At 39.6% G+C, this 18,281-nt stretch overlaps 1 protein-coding gene across 20 annotated transcripts in view; it reads left to right on the top strand.

The window, feature by feature from the left end:
- The first annotated feature begins 706 nt into the window (after window positions 1–706).
- The window catches only part of ppfia1 (PTPRF interacting protein alpha 1), a 46,987-nt gene continuing 29,412 nt past the window's right edge, over window positions 707–18,281 (top strand). For 17 of the 20 annotated variants that reach the window (XM_032561598.1, XM_032561600.1, XM_032561589.1 and 14 more), the window contains exons 1-5: window positions 707–1,738; window positions 7,812–8,081; window positions 15,983–16,084; window positions 16,337–16,501; window positions 16,581–16,655. In XM_032561598.1, coding sequence (XP_032417489.1) covers window positions 7,812–8,081; window positions 15,983–16,084; window positions 16,337–16,501; window positions 16,581–16,655 — 612 coding nt within the window. In that variant the 5' untranslated portion in view covers window positions 707–1,738. Of the gene's footprint in view, window positions 1,739–7,811; window positions 8,082–15,982; window positions 16,085–16,336; window positions 16,502–16,580; window positions 16,656–18,281 lie in introns of those variants that run through there. The other 3 variants (XM_032561597.1, XM_032561591.1, XM_032561599.1) reach the window with 2 other exon arrangements.

The following is an 18,281-nucleotide window of genomic DNA, read 5'->3' as shown; positions in this document are numbered from 1 at the left end:
CTTGAAATAACCTTTTTAACTATGTTGTACTTGTTACTTTTATGTGAGTAATATTTTTTGTGACGTATTGTTACTCTTATTTCAGTAAAATTTCGGACTCCTCTGCCCACTGTGAGAAACTTCACTGAATGAGGAACAAATTTGTTTTAACCAAAGATTCACCACTTTAACTTTACTAAAAAAGCTTTTAATAAAGTTTCACATGCATTGAAGAAAGAAATTGGATAATTTTTTCTTTTGTCTGTTTTTTATTATTATTATTATTATTATTATTATTATTATTATTATTATTATTATATTGTATAGGTATTAATATGAATTACTTTCATTTTGGCCTTTAAAATGCCAAAATGTCCACAATATTTTAGATTTTGGTCCATTGGATGAGTTCATTTTTTTAACCAAACTCTTTTTTCTCTTTTTACTTGAGTATTTCCTTGGATGGCTTTTTATCCTTTTTTTCCCTTTTACTTTCACTTGGTTAAAAATATGTTGAAGTATTCTTACTTGAGTATATTTTTTTGAGTTCCCACCTCTGCATTCTAGTTATTTTTGAAAAACTGAAAAGGAAAATAACTTTTGGGTGATAAAATTTGTGAGAAGCACCAGCATACTAACACAATAAATAACATTTCCAGGGAAAATCTCAGGTTGAATGTGTGTGGTGGTCACCTGAGCGCTCACTGGAACGGAAAGTGCTGCTGCTCTTCCTTTTCCTCCAGTTTCCAGGCAGCCCACCGCGGGGGAAGAAGCGCTCTCCTCCCGCAGACTGCCAGGCTCCTACTTCTCACGGACTGCCGAAGCTGCCAGGCAGTGGCGACGGCTAAAACACAGGACCGGACCAACGGACCTTTTTTATTTCGGTCGGAAACACTAAGCGAAACCTCCGTGAAGGGAGTGGATTAAAGTTCGGGTTTGTCGAGACGGAGAAAACCGTCGCTAACGGGCCGGTGTTGGCTGGAAGTTTCCGAGTGGAAGCGGAGCTGCGCCGTGATGTGGTGACGCCGCTCCGCAGCCGCATCGACGGGAAGCTAACGTTAGCCGAGGCGCTAACGCTGCTGGATACTTTCCTCATTTCGGCAGCTTTGGAGACCTGTTTCAAGATTTTATCATTTTAAACACTTTGAAATAGATTTTATAGTATATGTTTTACAATGTTGCGTACTTTTATACGAAACCGAGCATTACGTGTTTGTTCATAAATTAAAAGTAGTGAGCGTTAGCTACCTAGCAGGCTAGTAGCTGTCGATTTAAACTGACTCCAAGCCAAAGATTTCTGTTTCAAATTAGCTAGCCGCTCAGCAACAGTTTCCACGTCACCTGACTGGATCAGGGTGTATCTGTCAGTTATGAAATGCTATTTTCGATTAGAATAACTTTATATTTTAGGGTGCTTGTGTGGTTTTGATGTGCAAAGATCGACACTTTACTTCCAAATCCAGGAATGCAATCATCGAATCACCAGCTCACTCGGGAAGCTAGCGTGCTAACACGGAGTTAGCCGGCCAAAGTTGGAATACTGCCCCCCTCTCACCCTGTGTGGGTCTGAGGCCTTAAGGAAATTTTATTTTTCCCCCTTCTAAAGGACTCTTCCACAGCCTTAATCCCAACACCTGAACGGAATTAAGAATTCCCGAATAACCCTGGATATTGTTGAAGACCGTTCCATAGAGTTGGATTTAGTTTATCTCCAAAACGTGGATTACAAAGGAGTTTGGATTAACGTCAAACTGCAAAGGTGAGCTATGTGTCACTGTGGTTGGATGGTGCTGAACAGGTCTTTGGATGTTCCATTATCCCTTTTCTCCAGAGGTTTTAACAGAAATGTCCAGAGTTGACGATGCAGCTGTCACTTCATGTTTTCCTTCCACGGATGCAGATTTCAGCTGCAAGAAAAGATGAACGGAAGTAGAGACGCACCAGTCAGTTCCTTTAGATTATCAGAATTGGCCGATTTTTCCTTGATTGGGTCTGATCAGTGATTTTCAGGTTGAAACATTTTCTTTCCTGTCTAATATCTTTGTCAAAACTCACAACAACTTGGTATTTTAAAAAAAAACCCAATGGACATTTTATCACTTTTCTACTCTAGAGTACCGGTATATAAGAATGAAAATTAAATATGGAAAAGTCCTTATTTCAATAACGTTTTTTGATTGAGAGGACTCTCAACTAATAGTAAAAATAATGTATAGTGTTCCACAATAAACTACGCTTTATATAAACATCCGTTATTACTGTGCTTTCAATACAATTAATATGCAGATTCTTTATTTCTATCTATTTAAACATACGAACAAAGTATTATTTTGCATAAAGTTACAGAACTTTTAATGTAACAGATTTTTTCTCAGTGAACGTCTGCATTTTTGACTGCAATATTTATTTTATGCCTCATTTTATCAATTTGTTACATGTTGGATTCATTTTAATGTGTAAATAAAGACATAACTTTGAATTTAAAAAAGTCTATAATGACTGATTTAGGGGTTGTGACCTCTGATGTAAAAGATAAAAGTCTACATTTTAGAAATTATGCACTTAAATGTAGATTATCAAATCACATTTCGACCATTTGTCCAATATATGGATTTTTAAGTTACTAAAAGATTTTGTTTGTTTTAATTTAGGCCTCTAGATCTTTTTACCTTTGGGTTTCAAGCTGGACTCAAGGTTCTTGAAGCTTGTTTGGTTCAAAATCAAACATTTAAATTCCCTTTTCTTTTATAAGTGGTAAACTCTGAACTCAGGCATGTATTTATTCTAGGATAATCTGATCTAGATTATACACCGACTTTATCCAGATGTTAAACAATGTCGGATAAAAAGTAAAACTGTGAGGAAACCCTTTACGTAAGCAAGATGGCAGCTCACTGCAGAGCAGGAGTTTATTGTTGTTGTGTCAACTACAGGTGCAGGAATCTCTAAAGATAGGATTATTCTAGTCATAAAAACTCTTTTATTGATTATAAACACCTATTCTACAGTGTGAACTACGTTAATAAATACAATCATTCATAAAGGAGCTGCTGAGCCAGAGGACAGCTTCTGTTCTGTGTTGATTATGTTTCATAACACAGAGGAAACCCAAATATGTGAATGTTTTGGACTAAAATGTCAAGAATGTCACTAGAAAATCTGAAGCATTGAGCTGTAGTTGTTGGTAGAAGCAGTAAATATGGTTTGATGAGTAAATGAGGATCATTTTGTGATTCCTTCTCGTTCAAAACAGTTTCCTCAATCAGAAGATTTTCAGCAGATTTAAGTAGAATTGTCAAAGAAAACCAGTCATCTGTAAAAATCATCCAGGAAAAAGCCTGAATCCTAATAAACGGCAGAACATCAACTCTCCCTTTCTTATTTTACACTCAGTCCTTTATACTCTGAGCCTTAAAACAATTCTCTATGCAGTAATTGGTTAGAAGTTTTATAAATGTTGTATCGTCTTTTATCCAAATCTTGATTTGTTACCTTTAGTTTTTGACGTAGAGCGTGTCTTTACAGAGTTGCTCACCATCTGTCGCTACCTCCCATTGATGCTTAGCGACCCTCCCCCCCCACTGCTGATCCTGAGTGGCTTGACCTCAATATGAAGCGTTGGTTCAGGGTTTTTGCTTCCAGTAAATTAGGTTAAGTTTGGCTCAGTCCACCACAAACAGCATTTATTATTGGAAGCATGCAATTCCTGATTTCAATTAATCAGGGCTGACACGGTCAGTTTTGTCTGGTTAATTAGTGTGTGTCAAAGGCAAACACTTCCAGTAGGGAGTTTTTGGTTGACTGATCAGGGTTGTTTTAAATTCCCTCAGCCGACTGTGGGTTTCATGTAGGTATGTTAAATCCAGCTCACATGATTCTCCGCTTTGCGCCGGCTCGGTGTGTACAGGAGGTAAACCCACTGGCTCCAAATCCCCCACAACTGTTGCTAAAGCAGCATCTTTTAAATGAACTCCAGGCTTCTTCAATTTGCTGATCTCAGTTCTTCGCTCAACGTTGGCGGTGAATGTCAGCTTGAATATTTGCTTTGATAAAATATTTTGCTTTGGTACAGTTGAAGATCTAGATGATCTAACTTTCTTTGTCATCTTCTTAGTCGATGCGTTGTTGGAATGACGGATTGTATCCGGCCTCTAAAGTTTGGTGATCAAATCATCTCTGCTGTGCTTTTGAACTTAGTTGCTATCTTATCTCAAATCTGCAGAAACAGGACTTGAACTAGAACATAAACAAAGCTTTAAAACCAGGGTGAACTCAGCCTTCTTTACTCTTTGGTTATAAATAAGTAATTATTTATTACTTATTTAATGTTTAAATTAAACATTTAAATAAAATGTTTAATCGAGTTAATTGCAGGATCTGTAATTAATTAATCACAATTGAAATATCAACAAAATAAGCAACATTTTCAATTCAAGAAACATTTTTTACATTTGAATTGTTGAATAAATTGGCGTATTAGCTCAACAACAACAGATATTTATTGTTTTTAATCTGTTCTTCAGGTTATTGAACCGTCAGATTGAAGCAAAGTTTTATTTTAGTCATTCAACTTTCCAGAGTTTCAGGAATCCCTGATCACTCATGGAGCGTCTTTAGAAATGTTGATGCTGACATTAGCGTTGGGAAATCTGTGTAATGAATTATTAGAAATTTAAGCTTGGGTTTCTATTATAGGCCTGGTGGGCCACCAAGCTTTACTTGTGCCCCCACCAGGCTGAGCATTGTTTTTGTTTATTTTAGACTTTTTTAATGTTTGCCTTTTGATATTTTCAAATTTCCTGTCAACTTTAAACATCTTTAATTCAAAAACATGGTAAGCCACCATGCGTAGCAAATTTTCTGCAGGGAAACCCTGAAGCTTAGTAAACGGTTATATTTGTGACACTTTAGTTTGATCTTTATGGTTAATCCTTTCTGTAATTATTTTAACCTCACTTCTTTTAGGAAAATATTAACTTTGATAATTTATTCCACTGTGTTGATGTTCAGGAAAATGTGCCTTTAGTCTCCAAACCCTCACCTTGAATTTGCTGATTGAATTATCTGTATCAGGTGATTAAATCGATCAACATGCCAATCAGACAAATTCTGTTTATCTCAGAAGTCGTATCTTTTACCTGAGAATGAAATCAGTAAAATGCAACTGACTGGGAAGTTGAGAAGACACAGCAGACACAAAATACAGAAGCAAGAAAAAGTAGTGAGTAAACTGGCAGCAGTACATGGTTCATAAAAGCAATAGATACTTCCATCCAGGAAAATACCAACACTAAACTGAAACTCGTTGCCAAATAAAAACTACAAGGTGAGAAAACTGAGAGGAACCAGGAAGTAAATTTTAGCAAACACAGCAGGTAATGGAAAGTAGTAGGAGAAAGAAGCAGAAACGGTCAGTTTGTAGCTACAGAGATAGCTCAGGATAATCTACACCTGTCTATCAGCTTCATCAACGGGGAAAGTTTTAGTCCTGGTCTATAAAGTAGACTGGGCTAAACTGGGAGCTGGTTACGGTAAACTGGAAGCTGGTTCCGGTACACTGGGAGCTGGTTCCGGTACACTGGGAGCTGGTTCCGGTACACTGGGAGCTGGTTCGACTGGAGGACAAGGAGCCACTGCAGCGTTTTACAGCTCAGGGATTTTTGAACATTTTTCTGGACTTTCTGATAGTAAAGAACACGGACAGTCCTTCCTTAAAATGACAGATGTGTGAACTAGTTTTTCTGCTTCACTAGAATAGGATATTTTTAGTTTTGGCAGTGTGGCAGCTGTGAGAGGAGGAAGTCCTAGTAACCTGTTAGTTTTTAGATGACTTTACATTCTTACTGAAGGCCCAGCTAATGGCATCCAGAGACCAAGCAGTTTGGCAGGAAATCTTGTTTTCAGTTTGCTGAATGTTGGTAGTAAATATGAAAAGCTGTTCCCTGATTCTGATGTTTGAGGCGATGATGCAGCGTAATCCTCTGAATGTCTTTGTGTCAGAGATGATTTAAGCTGCTTGTCTGAATTTTCCTGTCAAGAAACCTTTCGAATGATTTCGGATCAGCCGATCCCGCTCCATTCTGCCCCGGTCCGAGTCAACACAGGAAGATGTTAATCAGTTGACGGCTCAGCCAGTTACTAAATAGCGAAGCAACTAAACAAACCAGCGTAGCTTTCTCTGCTGCTGCTGATCACTGAAGAAAATATGATCAGAATGACAGAAGCTGTTCAGGACTACTGCTGAATACTTCTGCAAAGCGCAGATCCCCGTTTAGACTTTAAAAAATAGGTTTTCAATGCATCAGATCCAAGTTTGTCTACAAACATAATTTGTTTTTGTGTAGAATGATCCTCTGTTTGTCCCGTAGGAGTAACATTTATTTGTGTCAAAAATAAATTGACAGAGAAATGGAGCAAATAGTAAACATAAGGAGTTAATAGGCAAAAATTATTACACAACTGACTCGAAGCTGTGCAATTTTTCCACAACTTTGAGGGCAATAATTATACTCAAAGTACTTTGAGTATTGCACTCAATACTCAAAGTAATATCCTTTGTGCAAAAAGGATATCAGACCAGAAATATCCTTTAATGTCCCACAGTTGGGAAATTCAAGCAGGAAGTTAAAGGATTGAAGCTCAAAAATTAAAACTTCAGACTGTTCAGAAAGAGCCACATTTAGAACATAATAAAATAAAACTAGGTTTTGGGAGAAGATGCAACTCTTTCAGATGCAGCAGGGTTTTCTAAAACAAACTGAGAAAATGCTGGTTCTTTATGTTTCAAATACCCTCTGATGCAGGACATACTGACTACACAGCCTTCTATGAGTGGGTCTTTTTGGACCCATGTTTAAATCAACACGTTTTTATGCTACTTTTGTCATTTTGATTCAAAATAATGGTTAGTTTGATACTTTCTGCTGTGTTTTATTTCACACAAGTATTTTTTCATGTTTGAGATATTTTCATTTTTCACTTTAAGCATTTTTAGAAGAAATTGTTGAACATTTGTGACAATTTGTAGAACATTTTTAAAACAAAATGACAACAGCAATTTTACAACAGTAATGTTGGAACAATGTCAGTGTCCATTATGTGTGTGTGTGTGTGTGTGTGTGTGTGTGGGCGGGGGGAGGGGAAGGAGGGGATAGAAGGAGCACGTTTCTTGAAACTAGCCAGCTAACCCAGCTGGCTAACATTGCCGTCTGTATTCTATTATGCTGTGTGTATCATGCATGTGAGTGTGTGTATGTATGTGCATTTATTTTTCCCATCCATCCATCCATCCATCCACAGCACTGATGATCGACACACACACACATATTTGTGAGGTAAAAATAAAGATAATAATTATATGTAAAAGTTCTTGCTTTGTAAAATATTATTATTCAGGGGTGAGACTTAGGATTCAGTGTGTTTGGTTCACAAAAAATGTTTTCCTGACAGTCACAGTTAGTAAGAAACAAAGATTCCCATTAAATTCCATAAGAAATGAATCCGGGTCATTTTGGACCCACTCACGGAAGAATGGGGTAGTAATATAAAACATGTTATTTCTTAAAATGTGTAAAAGGTAAATTAAATATTTGCATAATATCATTAACATGTTTGTTGAGGAACACCTGGAATATGAAATGATGAAAACTTTTCATTACAAATATAGTGCAAAAAGATGATCTCACCGGGTCCAAAAGGATCCACTTATGCATCAGGGGGTTAATATATGTTCTCACTACTGAAAAACTTAAATATTTCATACGGTTCATTTAAATATGAGTTAATTTTACTGATGTCTGATGCTCCCCACCTCATTCTTTCCCTACTTGCAGATGATGTGTGAGGTGATGCCCACCATCAGCGAGACCGAAGGGCCCGGCGGCGGGAACGGCGGCGGCCGCAGAGGCTCCGGGTCGCCGCTGCAGTCTGACTCCGAGGGTCACTTTGAGTCGTTGATGGTGTCCATGCTGGAGGAGCGGGACCGGCTCTTGGACACGCTGAGAGAAACTCAGGAGAATCTGGGCCTGACTCAGAGCAAGTTGCATGAAGTCAGCCATGAACGGGACTCACTGCAGAGGCAGCTCAACACCGCTTTACCACAGGTGGGTGGAGACGTTATAGCAGGTAATAGCATAAATGTTGATCCGACATTAATATCTGGACACCACAGCGGGGGGTTAGTTTGATCCTGGCAGTGATGTTTATAGTGTCATAGCTGCATCACTTTAGGTGCAACGTCTGCATGTTTTCTTTAGTCTCCAGCTGCGTTTCCATTGACAATATATCTGCACATTTTGACATTTTGAAAGTAAATTTGCTTAATGGAAACAGCAGTTTGGAAAACCGTGTTTTGTGATTGTGGTTTTTGGACGTATTGAAATTGGTTTAACAAATCACTCACTTCACGGGATAAACAGATGCTGCCACTGGCAGAAACCACAAAGAAGATGATGACAGGAAGTAGTAGTAGCAGCAGGATGATGGTGTGGTGTGTTTTTAATGACTTATTACATGAGCAAACATATTCAAATGTGATTTTAATTACATTTTTCATTTAATTGAAACACCAGAGTTGTGAAAGTGATTTTTTGACATTGAGGGAATATTTTTGTACTAGAAACCCCCAAATATAAATGTTTCATTGGGACCTTTATATGTACGAAGAAAATGCAATTAATTGCATTGGAGTTTTTAACAAGTTAAAATTATGTAATTAATTAATCACACTTAACACGTTAAAGTCCCAGAATTGCACTGGATGCATTTCTAGCATACGCAGTCTGGATTCATTAACTCCATTCTGTTGAAGTAGTTCCTTGTGATATTGTTAATGAATACATTAATCCTCCAATGATAACTCTGCGATTTATTGCGCAATCCAGCACTGGACTTGATTTAAACCAAAAAAATCATCAGGAAGTCAAAGTGGATAAAAAGTTTGTCACTGACGCCTCATGAATTAAAGCTCAAATCTGGTCTTAAAATGTAATAATTAATAAAGATTCTGTCAAAGGAAACTGTTTTGTTAGCACCATTTTGCATGAAATTAAAGTTAATTGAAATTAATGACCCTCTTGTTATAAATTAGTGATGGCGTTGCTTCTGTTTCATATGTTTGCATAATGTGCTGCAGAACTTGTGACCCGGTCTTCATCCATCTGTTCTGTGGTCTTTGTTAGATGAATTACTCATGTTTTTCTCATGCAGGGTTTTATATTCATAACGAAGGGTTCAGGTTTCCTCCTTTAAATTATGCAGAGGAGAACACAACAGAAAGTCTGTTCATCCGTTACTGTAGCTCTTGTGGCTGAGTGTTTCTCCATTAGAACAGAGTTACCATCCAGGTGAGGCTTTTCTTGGTTCATGTTTGACTAATCAAGACATGGAAGTGACGGACCGGTACCTGTCCCAGCTATGAATAGAAAGTATTCCTCTGCAGACAGGAGGGACCTTTGTGGATCTGTAGGAAAGGATGCAAAATTAAGGCTGCAGTCCCACCAGCCCTGATTAGTCCACCTTAATCCAACTCCGATCCATTTGCCTTGAACGTCCGGTCCGTTTGGGGAGGTGTGAAAGCTAAACAAACTCTGGTCCTCCAAACTGAAGTTCAGTAGAAGTGAACTCTGGTTCAGTTTGAATGCATATGTGAACGCCAAGTGGACCGGAGATTACGCCAAGAGCAGGAAGTAGAGTACAGCGCAAAGCATTCTGGGTATATGCAACCAAAGCTAACGTGCTAGCCTAGAAAAATGGGCCATAGACGAAAGAGAAATCATCCAAACACTAAAATCTGATGCCTCCAATTTAGTTTCCATTTGGTGAAGAAGGAAGTTTGTCAGTGTCTTCTTCTGATGTTTTCTTGTTTCCTTCAGTGGTTCTTGGTGCAGCGCCCCCACAGGTGTGGAGGGGAACAGGTTGGTCAAAAGGTTTGATTAGTTTGACTCAGAGCAGAGAGAAAGAGAACCACAGCAGCTGGAGATGGAGCAGATGATGCAGTTGTAGTCCGATAGAACCGCGTCTACTGGACTATCAGGAGGGAAAACATCCTAAAGCTTAATGGAGATGAACGGGTAATGCTAATGGGTCAACAAACTATCATGAACTGGATGGAAACAGAAATACATTTTAAATCTGCTGAACTGTGGACAGATTTTTCCAACCATTGATGATGAATTAGGGATTTATTTAGAGTGAAAAGCTGAATAAAGTTATTGGAGACACTTTCATTTGCATGTTAAGGTTTTATTGGGCTGCTTCTAGAAATTGAGTTCAAGTCTGCTTTAATGTGGCAGGTGAAACGAGAATACTCAAAAACTATTACCCTTATCAAAACAATAGTATAATTCTTTTATGCTACTGCTATTCAGTTTTTATTGCACTTGGATGTCTTATAAAACTTGAAACAGTTTTTTGTCTGTTTTTCTCAGGTTGCAGAGCTTTCTTTGTCTTTCATGTTAAATCTGAAACTCTGATGTTACTGGAGAGAAACTAATAAAACAGAAAACAGAGTCTTTATATCTGCTTTACAGGCCAAGTCCAGGTTCCTTAATCCCCTCTTCATGTTACCCACGCCTCAGAACATTCACATGCTTCAAATAGCAGAACAAACATTCGGTTTAAAACAAATTGTGTTCAACATATCTGATAAAACGTTGATTTCTTCCTACTTTTCACATGTTCGTCCTGATAGTCTCCCTGTGGGTTTCTGATAATCCAGTAGCTTTTCTCGTTACAACTGCAGTTGTTTTCAAACCTTCATCCAAAATAGACTTTATGGCATCCAAACTTTTAACTCATAAGAGCACTAAAATAATACATGTTGGATGTAAAGTTTAAAGGGTTTGTTGTGGAGGAGGAACACGTTGGAGTTGATTTAAAGACTCTTGACATGTTTCATGCATTTGGTGCCATGCAGGGCTGGTCCAGGTTTTTCTCCGGTTCCCTCCCTCTTGGTGTGTACGCTTTGACTGGAATGCAGAGACATTCCAGCCTGACTCGCTCACACGTCAGCAGCTCCTGCCAGGCCTCAGAAACAGATTTCTAGTGTTTGTTTACTGCAGGTTGTTCCGTTTTTACCTGTATTTACACTAATGCTGGTTTCAGCATCTATTGTCTTCAGTCAACCAGTCGTTATAAAGCTCTTCTCATACAGTCAAGTGGAGCAGAAAGAGCTTTAAAGAGGCGACAGACACCAGAGATTCAGTAACCGTTTTTCCATTAAAGTTTTTTTATGCACGTTTTGATGTGTTTAATCAGAAAAAGTTGAAAATTTGCACTTGAGTGGTTTTTGGCTTCTCTTAAAAAGATTTAATGCTTTAAAGAGGAGATGGAGAAACATTTTCAGAATAAATTTTGATGTCGGAAACATTCCCATCCACTGGTGGGTCTGTGCCTTGCCAGAGGCATGAAACTCTGAAAAGTTTCCGTCAATTTTTCCAAGCTTGGTGATCTTTGCTAGTTTGCAACCTCACCTTCCTGTTTATTACAGCCACATGTCAATATGTGATGAAATTACGCTTTGGTTGATTCACTCCAAACCAGTCAATGGAAACATGCCTCATTTGCATTTTCTTGGCTAAGAACCACAGGAGTTTTTTAAAAATCTGTTTCAGGCCCTAGAAGGAAAACCAGAACCAGCCAGATTCAGAATCTGCAGATCGGACCTCGAAGAAAAACTGAAATCAGAAAAGCCTGATTAGTTTCTGTTTTCTGCACATTTAAAACTTGTTTTCCAGGGTGAGAAACTTTTACTCCCAGTGAGAACAGGAAGTGAAAGAGACTTCTTGTAACTGGTGAAAAGTCATCGGAGTCGTCACATAATTTTAATAAAACCAATGCTTGGTTGTTGTTTTTTTCACTTGAGATGTCTGCTGTGACACAAAGGCATGAATGGAGAGTGGCCCAGTGGTGATATGGAGAGACAAAGGCCGGCTTGTTCCACTGGAACATGAAAGTCACAGTGTGTTGTCCTTTAACCAAATGTTACAAACTTCAAAAGAAGCTCAATCCGAACGCCTGAGAGAGAAACGCTGATCTGCTGGATCAGAAAAGCCAAATTATTGTTTCCTCTCAAATTTGAACCGAACTCTTTTGACCCGTTCTTCTTTTTCAGATACATGAGAGCGTCTAAACGGTTGAGTGAAAGTCGAACCCTCTGGTCAGACAGTGTTGGGTTTTTGTTGTTTGAGCAGCCATCTTGCTATTTATCAGGACAAGCATTGATCTCTGAACCGTCTCTGTTTGGGACCAGTTGCAGCTTCACAAAGGCCTTTTTTTGCTGCTTGTGTGACTCAGCTGCTGTGTAAACAAGGACAGACACACAGTGATGTAATGACACGTACTACAGATCGTATAACCTTTGTGCACCACAGCCTTTCTTCTACCAATAATGCTGGTTAAAAATAGAGTTAAACTATACCAAACACTAATTTAATTATTCTAGTTCTGTTTTTATTTTTGCTGAAGCCAGATGCGTTTTGGTTGGTGATCTTTTCAGAGCCACTTCAGTTTATGCAAATCTGATCATCCAGAATAGGATGTGAGAAAGTAAATCTGCCGGTTTCTGTTTAAGCTGAATCAGCTGCAGGGAACTGAAGGCTTGGAGCTAAAATTCTACTTGAACTGAAACAAACCATCATTTGAGGTCAAACTTAGTTTCTACTCATTGCAGTTTTTTCCCCAGCCTATCTCTAAGTTTTGGTCATTTTGGTTTGATCAGGGTTTATAATCTGTCATATTTCAGAAGAATCAGCTGACCCAATATGAACTAAAATGAATGAAAACATGGTGAAATACAAACTCTTCAGAAAAGAGCAAACTCATATCTGCAAGTTTTGCAGTTTTCTACTAATGGCTCCCCAAAACTTCTATTCTTCCCCTTTTGTGCATAAATGTTGGTCCAGAAACGGTCAGATCTTATTCTGTGGTTTGCTAGAGGTTCTGGATTACAGCTGCTTACTTTCACAGAGATATTCACATCGTAGGTAGGCAGAAATGATTATTAAAAAAACAAACGATTTGAACACTTTTTGCCATCTTCATTTACTTTCACTTGGTAACATGATTGACGATTTTTAGACCTCTGGAGTCTTACCTTTATCTTCATACCAGAACTATCCAAAATACCTTGTTGTTTCTTAGATGTATTAAATTAATTTTGGCTGTGTCATTTTTGAGCAGATCTTCAAACACAGACCCAGGATTTAAGGAATAACAACTTCATCTCTGCAGCACTTTTACAGACAAAAAGGTGCTTCATAATAAACTAATACAACATCCAAAGAATTATCAAAATGAGTTTTTTTATTCACTTCTAATTTATTGATTTTACCTCATAAAAAGAGCTCATTAAATGTTGGATTTTACTGAGCATCAACCCAGAGGACCGTAGTTTTAATTGTTCGGTCGTTGTGTTCGGATGGCTGGTTAACCAGTTTTTTTCTCGCTGACCGGTTTCTGGAGGTGGGTCTTCCCCCTGACAGGGAAACAGATGCTGTCTGCACCATGTCATGTTTCAGCGCACGCTTTAAGCTTTTAAGAACGGCTAAAGTCACTATGCAGGAGGTAGGAAGCCTGTTGCTTCTTATCTCACCTCTGAACAGTCTGCTGACAGCTCCTCTAGTTCTCCACAGACCCAACACTCAGACGGACGAATGCTTGCAGATCAGCTAGTGTCTGTAGACGTTGGACCGATGGCAGATATCACTCGTCATTAATGATTGATGCCAGAAGGCCTTTGTTTCATCATGCATGCAGTCATTTGCATTATGCATCATGCTCAGCTTGTTTAGACCCCCGCCTCTGCAGGAATCGTATTGGGTGAAGTGTGTCTGAAAGTGTGGTGCTGCAGGTCAGAGTTGGGTTTTCCCTGGAAAGGATTGTTTCTCTGCCGTGTTGTACTGTTCCTTTAACAGGTTGGCACACATATCCCTGTAGTTCCCCTCCCTTTAATTCATTCCTCGGTTTTACAGCTTATAGAGCAGCTCGCTCCTTTTAACCAGACTGTTACTGATCTACCGTCACTGGCTTCTGTTATCTGGCTGAGACAAGGTTCTGGTTCTGGAGGTTTCCCCGTGAAACCTGCCCAGAATGTACCAAGTTGCCATTGCTCAGTCACCACTGAGGATTTACAGTTAAAGTAAAATTCGCCTGATATAATAAAGCAACATGTCTGCAAAATACAACAGGATTAAAGGATTATGTTAGTGTATTTTCATTCTGTGTTGACTCGCCTGGTTGATAATTTCACTTATAACTTGTTTTCTCTGCTGTTCTGAATTTTTATGTTCAGACAAAGCTTACGAAGGAGAAACTAAATTAATTTCTTGGAATGTTGTAATCATGACGACTGCTATGATCAGAAATGAAAACAAAAACAACCTTTATTGTTCCGTAGTGGCAAAAGTCAAGTTTACTCACACCAGCAATGTTTAGTCGCTTTAATCCAACTCCAGTCGGTTTGCTTAGAAGGTCTGGTTCGTTTGAGGAGGTGTGAACACACGATCAAACTCTGATGTGAACAAAAAAACAAACTCTGGTCCTCCAGACCTCAGTCTGGGTTCGGTTGAAGTGAACTCTGGTTCAATTTGAATGCATATGTGAAAGCCAAGTGGACCAAAAGCAGGAAGTGGACTACAGCGCACAGCATTCTGGGTAAATACAACCAAAAACGTGCTTGGCTTGCGATAGCGAGAGAAATGGCTCATAGTGTTTATCCTCCAACCGGATCAGATTCTGGACTCAGATAAAGTCTTAAGTAGAGGAGATATGGGATTTAGTTTTGTTTCTCTTTAATGTGTAAACAGAACGATCATTAACTCCAACATTAGAGATCCAAAGATATCTTGTGTTGATTATGGTGAGAACAAGGCGGCGGATCCATTTCACAGGATGAGAAAATATTAGTTTGGATCCAAAACATGAGGCTCTGCCAAACAGCTGCAGAATAAAAAGCACCAGCATGAACAGTGATCAAGTCCCACCTGTTTAAATCTGCAGCATCAATGGTCATTAAATAAACTGTTAAATATTCTGAAATGACCAACAACCAACTTGTTTCTGAATCTGTTGATGTGAAATCCTACTTTTATGTCTGGGCTGAGTTTTCTGTTCTCGGCTGAAATTTGAGTTGTTCCTGGAATCAACATGAGTCACTTCAGTTGTTCTCAGATGTTTCAGCCCCACTTTGTGACTTTATGCTAAGGACAGATACTCTTCTCCCAAACTTCATTTCCACTCTGCAGCTCTGTAATTACCACTGGGCCTTCAGCTCAAAAGCCTCCCACTGGCCAGCAGAGAGACCATGTGTCTCCTTCTGACCAATAGCATCGCTCCTCTCACTCCTTCAGTGCTGCAGACAGTTTGCTGGAAGAGCTCAGAGGCTGGACAGGAGGAGAGGGAGAATCTCTGTAGCAGTGAAAGAAAAGATCAACCCCCCCCTCCTGCTACTGTCAGTATCAGAGCAAGAAGGCCTCGCCACTCACCGTTCCTTCGCCGCAGGGCAAAGAAAATCAGCACGGCTCATCCTTTAGTCGCCAAGCCATGCATGCAATCTCTAAAAGCACCACCAAGATCACTGCATGTGTGTCCAGATGCGTTTTATGTTGAGAAATATGTGAGTAATGTAAACTTGAGAGCTGCAAAATTGGACTTAGAGAATCACACCTCTGAAACTCCATCAGATAACTTCTGGTTTTTACTCCATTTGTTGTGTGAAGCTTCATTGCTCATCATGTAAGCATGACTGTCAGCCACTTTATGAAGACACAGGAATGTGCAATTATCTACTGCGGCTTACTGTGGGATGGCTGCACACCACACAGCTGGAAAAAACACACTAATTAGGAACTAATAAGTTGATGAGAGGAGCGCCTCCGAATAGAAACTGGTTGTGTGTAAACATCTGCATGCAGACCAGAACACATTTGATTTAGATTTTAGGTTTTTAAAGTGAATAATTGTGTTTCCTGTCATGCATTCAGCAGACTGTGTTTTCACGTTGCAGGAGTTCGCTGCTCTGACGAAGGAGGTGAACATCTACCGGGAGCAGCTCCTGGAGAAGGAGGAGGAGATTGCAGAGCTGAAGGCAGAGAGAAACAACACCCGGGTGAGTGAACATACCTGGCAAATTCCTGTCTGTTTCTGTTTGAACTGGAGACGGTTGTCATAACAGCGCTCCACCAATCAGATTCTGTCTTATAATCCAAAGCATTGTCAAAACCCACCCATGTGGAAAGCTGCTTAATCATCACAAATTTCCCACTACAGACAACAAATCTCACAACATGCAGCGGTTCTGCTGATGCACACGTGGTTCCTGCATAGCGGATGCTAACGTTAGCGTGTTCTCTCTGTGCAGCTGCTGCTGGAGCACCTGGAGTGCCTGGTGTCGCGTCATGAGCGCAGTCTGAGGATGACTGTGGTGAAGAGGCAGGCTCAGTCTCCTGCTGGCGTCTCCAGCGAGGTGGAGGTCCTTAAAGCTCTAAAGTCACTTTTTGAACACCACAAAGCCCTTGATGAGAAGGTACAATGAACGTCCTGCAGAGTAAAACTTCAGCAGGAGTTCCTGCTGACCAGTTAAAAATGAACTGTTGTGTTTTAAGGTGAGAGAGAGACTTCGTGTTGCTTTAGAGCGATGCAGTGCATTGGAGGAGCAACTCACCATCTCACACAAAGAAGTAAGCAAACATGAAAACCTTCTGAAAATCTTTAACAAGTTTGGAGATGTGTCCTTGGTTTATGAGGGCCAAATATGATTGTGTTCAGGTATAAAGTGTCATTGTGACTTTAAGGTAGAAGAAATAAAATGTAAAATGCTTCTGGAGAGACTAAAGAACTGAAAAGTAACTTTAAACCAACTTCAGGGGAAAGACAGACAGACACCACAGATGAGAAAATGAAACAACGAGGAGCTTATCTGAAGCAAGCACGGACTCACATACATGCTGCACATAATTATCAGAATAGAAATCATATTAATGCACTAAATACTCAAATTGTTTATTATAAATGGATACTGCTTCTTAACATTCCTAACTCTGCTGTAAACTCGTCTTTTTGTCGGCCATGACGGTCCTGATCATCAGAATCCAAATCTGAAGAATTTTCACTGGATTCTGAGCATCCGTCATCGGTTCAGATTCACACTGGTTGGATATCAGTTACTAACGTAAAGTCTTTTGGTGTTTCTTCCATTTCCACTAATAAACAACCAAACAGTAACATCGTTTTATCAGCCGACTCAGGCACAGTGCAGGTCATAAACCCAGGATGGCAGCGGACATCATTTATTGACAAAAATGCTAGAAACAAGCTTTTTTGTTTTTAGATCAGAGAAATGCATCCCTCTAAGTATTGTGGAAATGATATAAATGCAATATTATTTAGTTCTCCTTTGAGCTTTGATCATCCCAGAGTTGAGTTTCAGTGTTAGGGGAAGCAGAGCAGCGTTTGGAAGTGCAGGAAGGTTCAGCTGGATGATTGTTGACTAAACGCCCAGAGGATGTCAGACATTTGTCCTAGATTTCCTGTGTGCACTTCAAGCTGGAGTCATCTTTTGTTCCTTTGATTCAGCTCCGGACCACACACACACACACACACACACACACCCCCGTTCATTAGGTTTATAATGGTTTGGGTTTACTTTCGAGTTGTCAGTTGGCAGATATTTTCAAAATTGAGCGAATTGTAACGGTGAGTCCATTTTTATTTTAAATCCCCGTCCAGCATCTTTATCAGCTTGACGGTGACAGCAGACATACTGTCAAAGCAGACGCAGTTAGGCTGCGTTCTTTTTTCTAAAATCTGATTTGTTTTTCTACTAATGAAATCCAGCCGTAATCAGACTTCAAAGTGACCCGCATGCTCTGAAAAAGAACACAGCCGTCCCCCAGCAACACTCTGTTTAGGCAGTAAAGATGGCCGCCACGGCGCTCTGTTTAGGCAGTAAAGATGGCCGCCACGGCGCTCTGTTTAGGCAGTAAAGGTGGCCGCCACGGCGTTCTGTTTAAGCAGTAAAGATGGCCGCTGCAGCGCTCTGTTTGTTTGAAAACTATCTGATACAATTTAGTTCCACATGGAAATGGCTCAAATCATGTTTTTTGGATGAAAACACTGGAATTGTTGTGAAAAAGTCAGATATGGGTTTTATTTTGGCGAAAAAGTGGCTTTGGGTCCCATTTGCCTGCCTGCTGTGTGAGTGTAGCCATAGAAAAGTGTGCAGTGAAGTTCTGTGGTTCTGTTCAGATCTGGGATATAACCTGAATTTTGGCTCTTTTTGAATTGTGGGCTGTTAGGAAGCAAGA

Source organism: Xiphophorus hellerii, chromosome 4, assembly GCF_003331165.1.
Source record: "Xiphophorus hellerii strain 12219 chromosome 4, Xiphophorus_hellerii-4.1, whole genome shotgun sequence".
Classification (NCBI taxonomy): Eukaryota; Metazoa; Chordata; class Actinopteri; order Cyprinodontiformes; family Poeciliidae; genus Xiphophorus; species Xiphophorus hellerii.
This window is presented reverse-complemented; position numbering and strand designations above follow the sequence as displayed.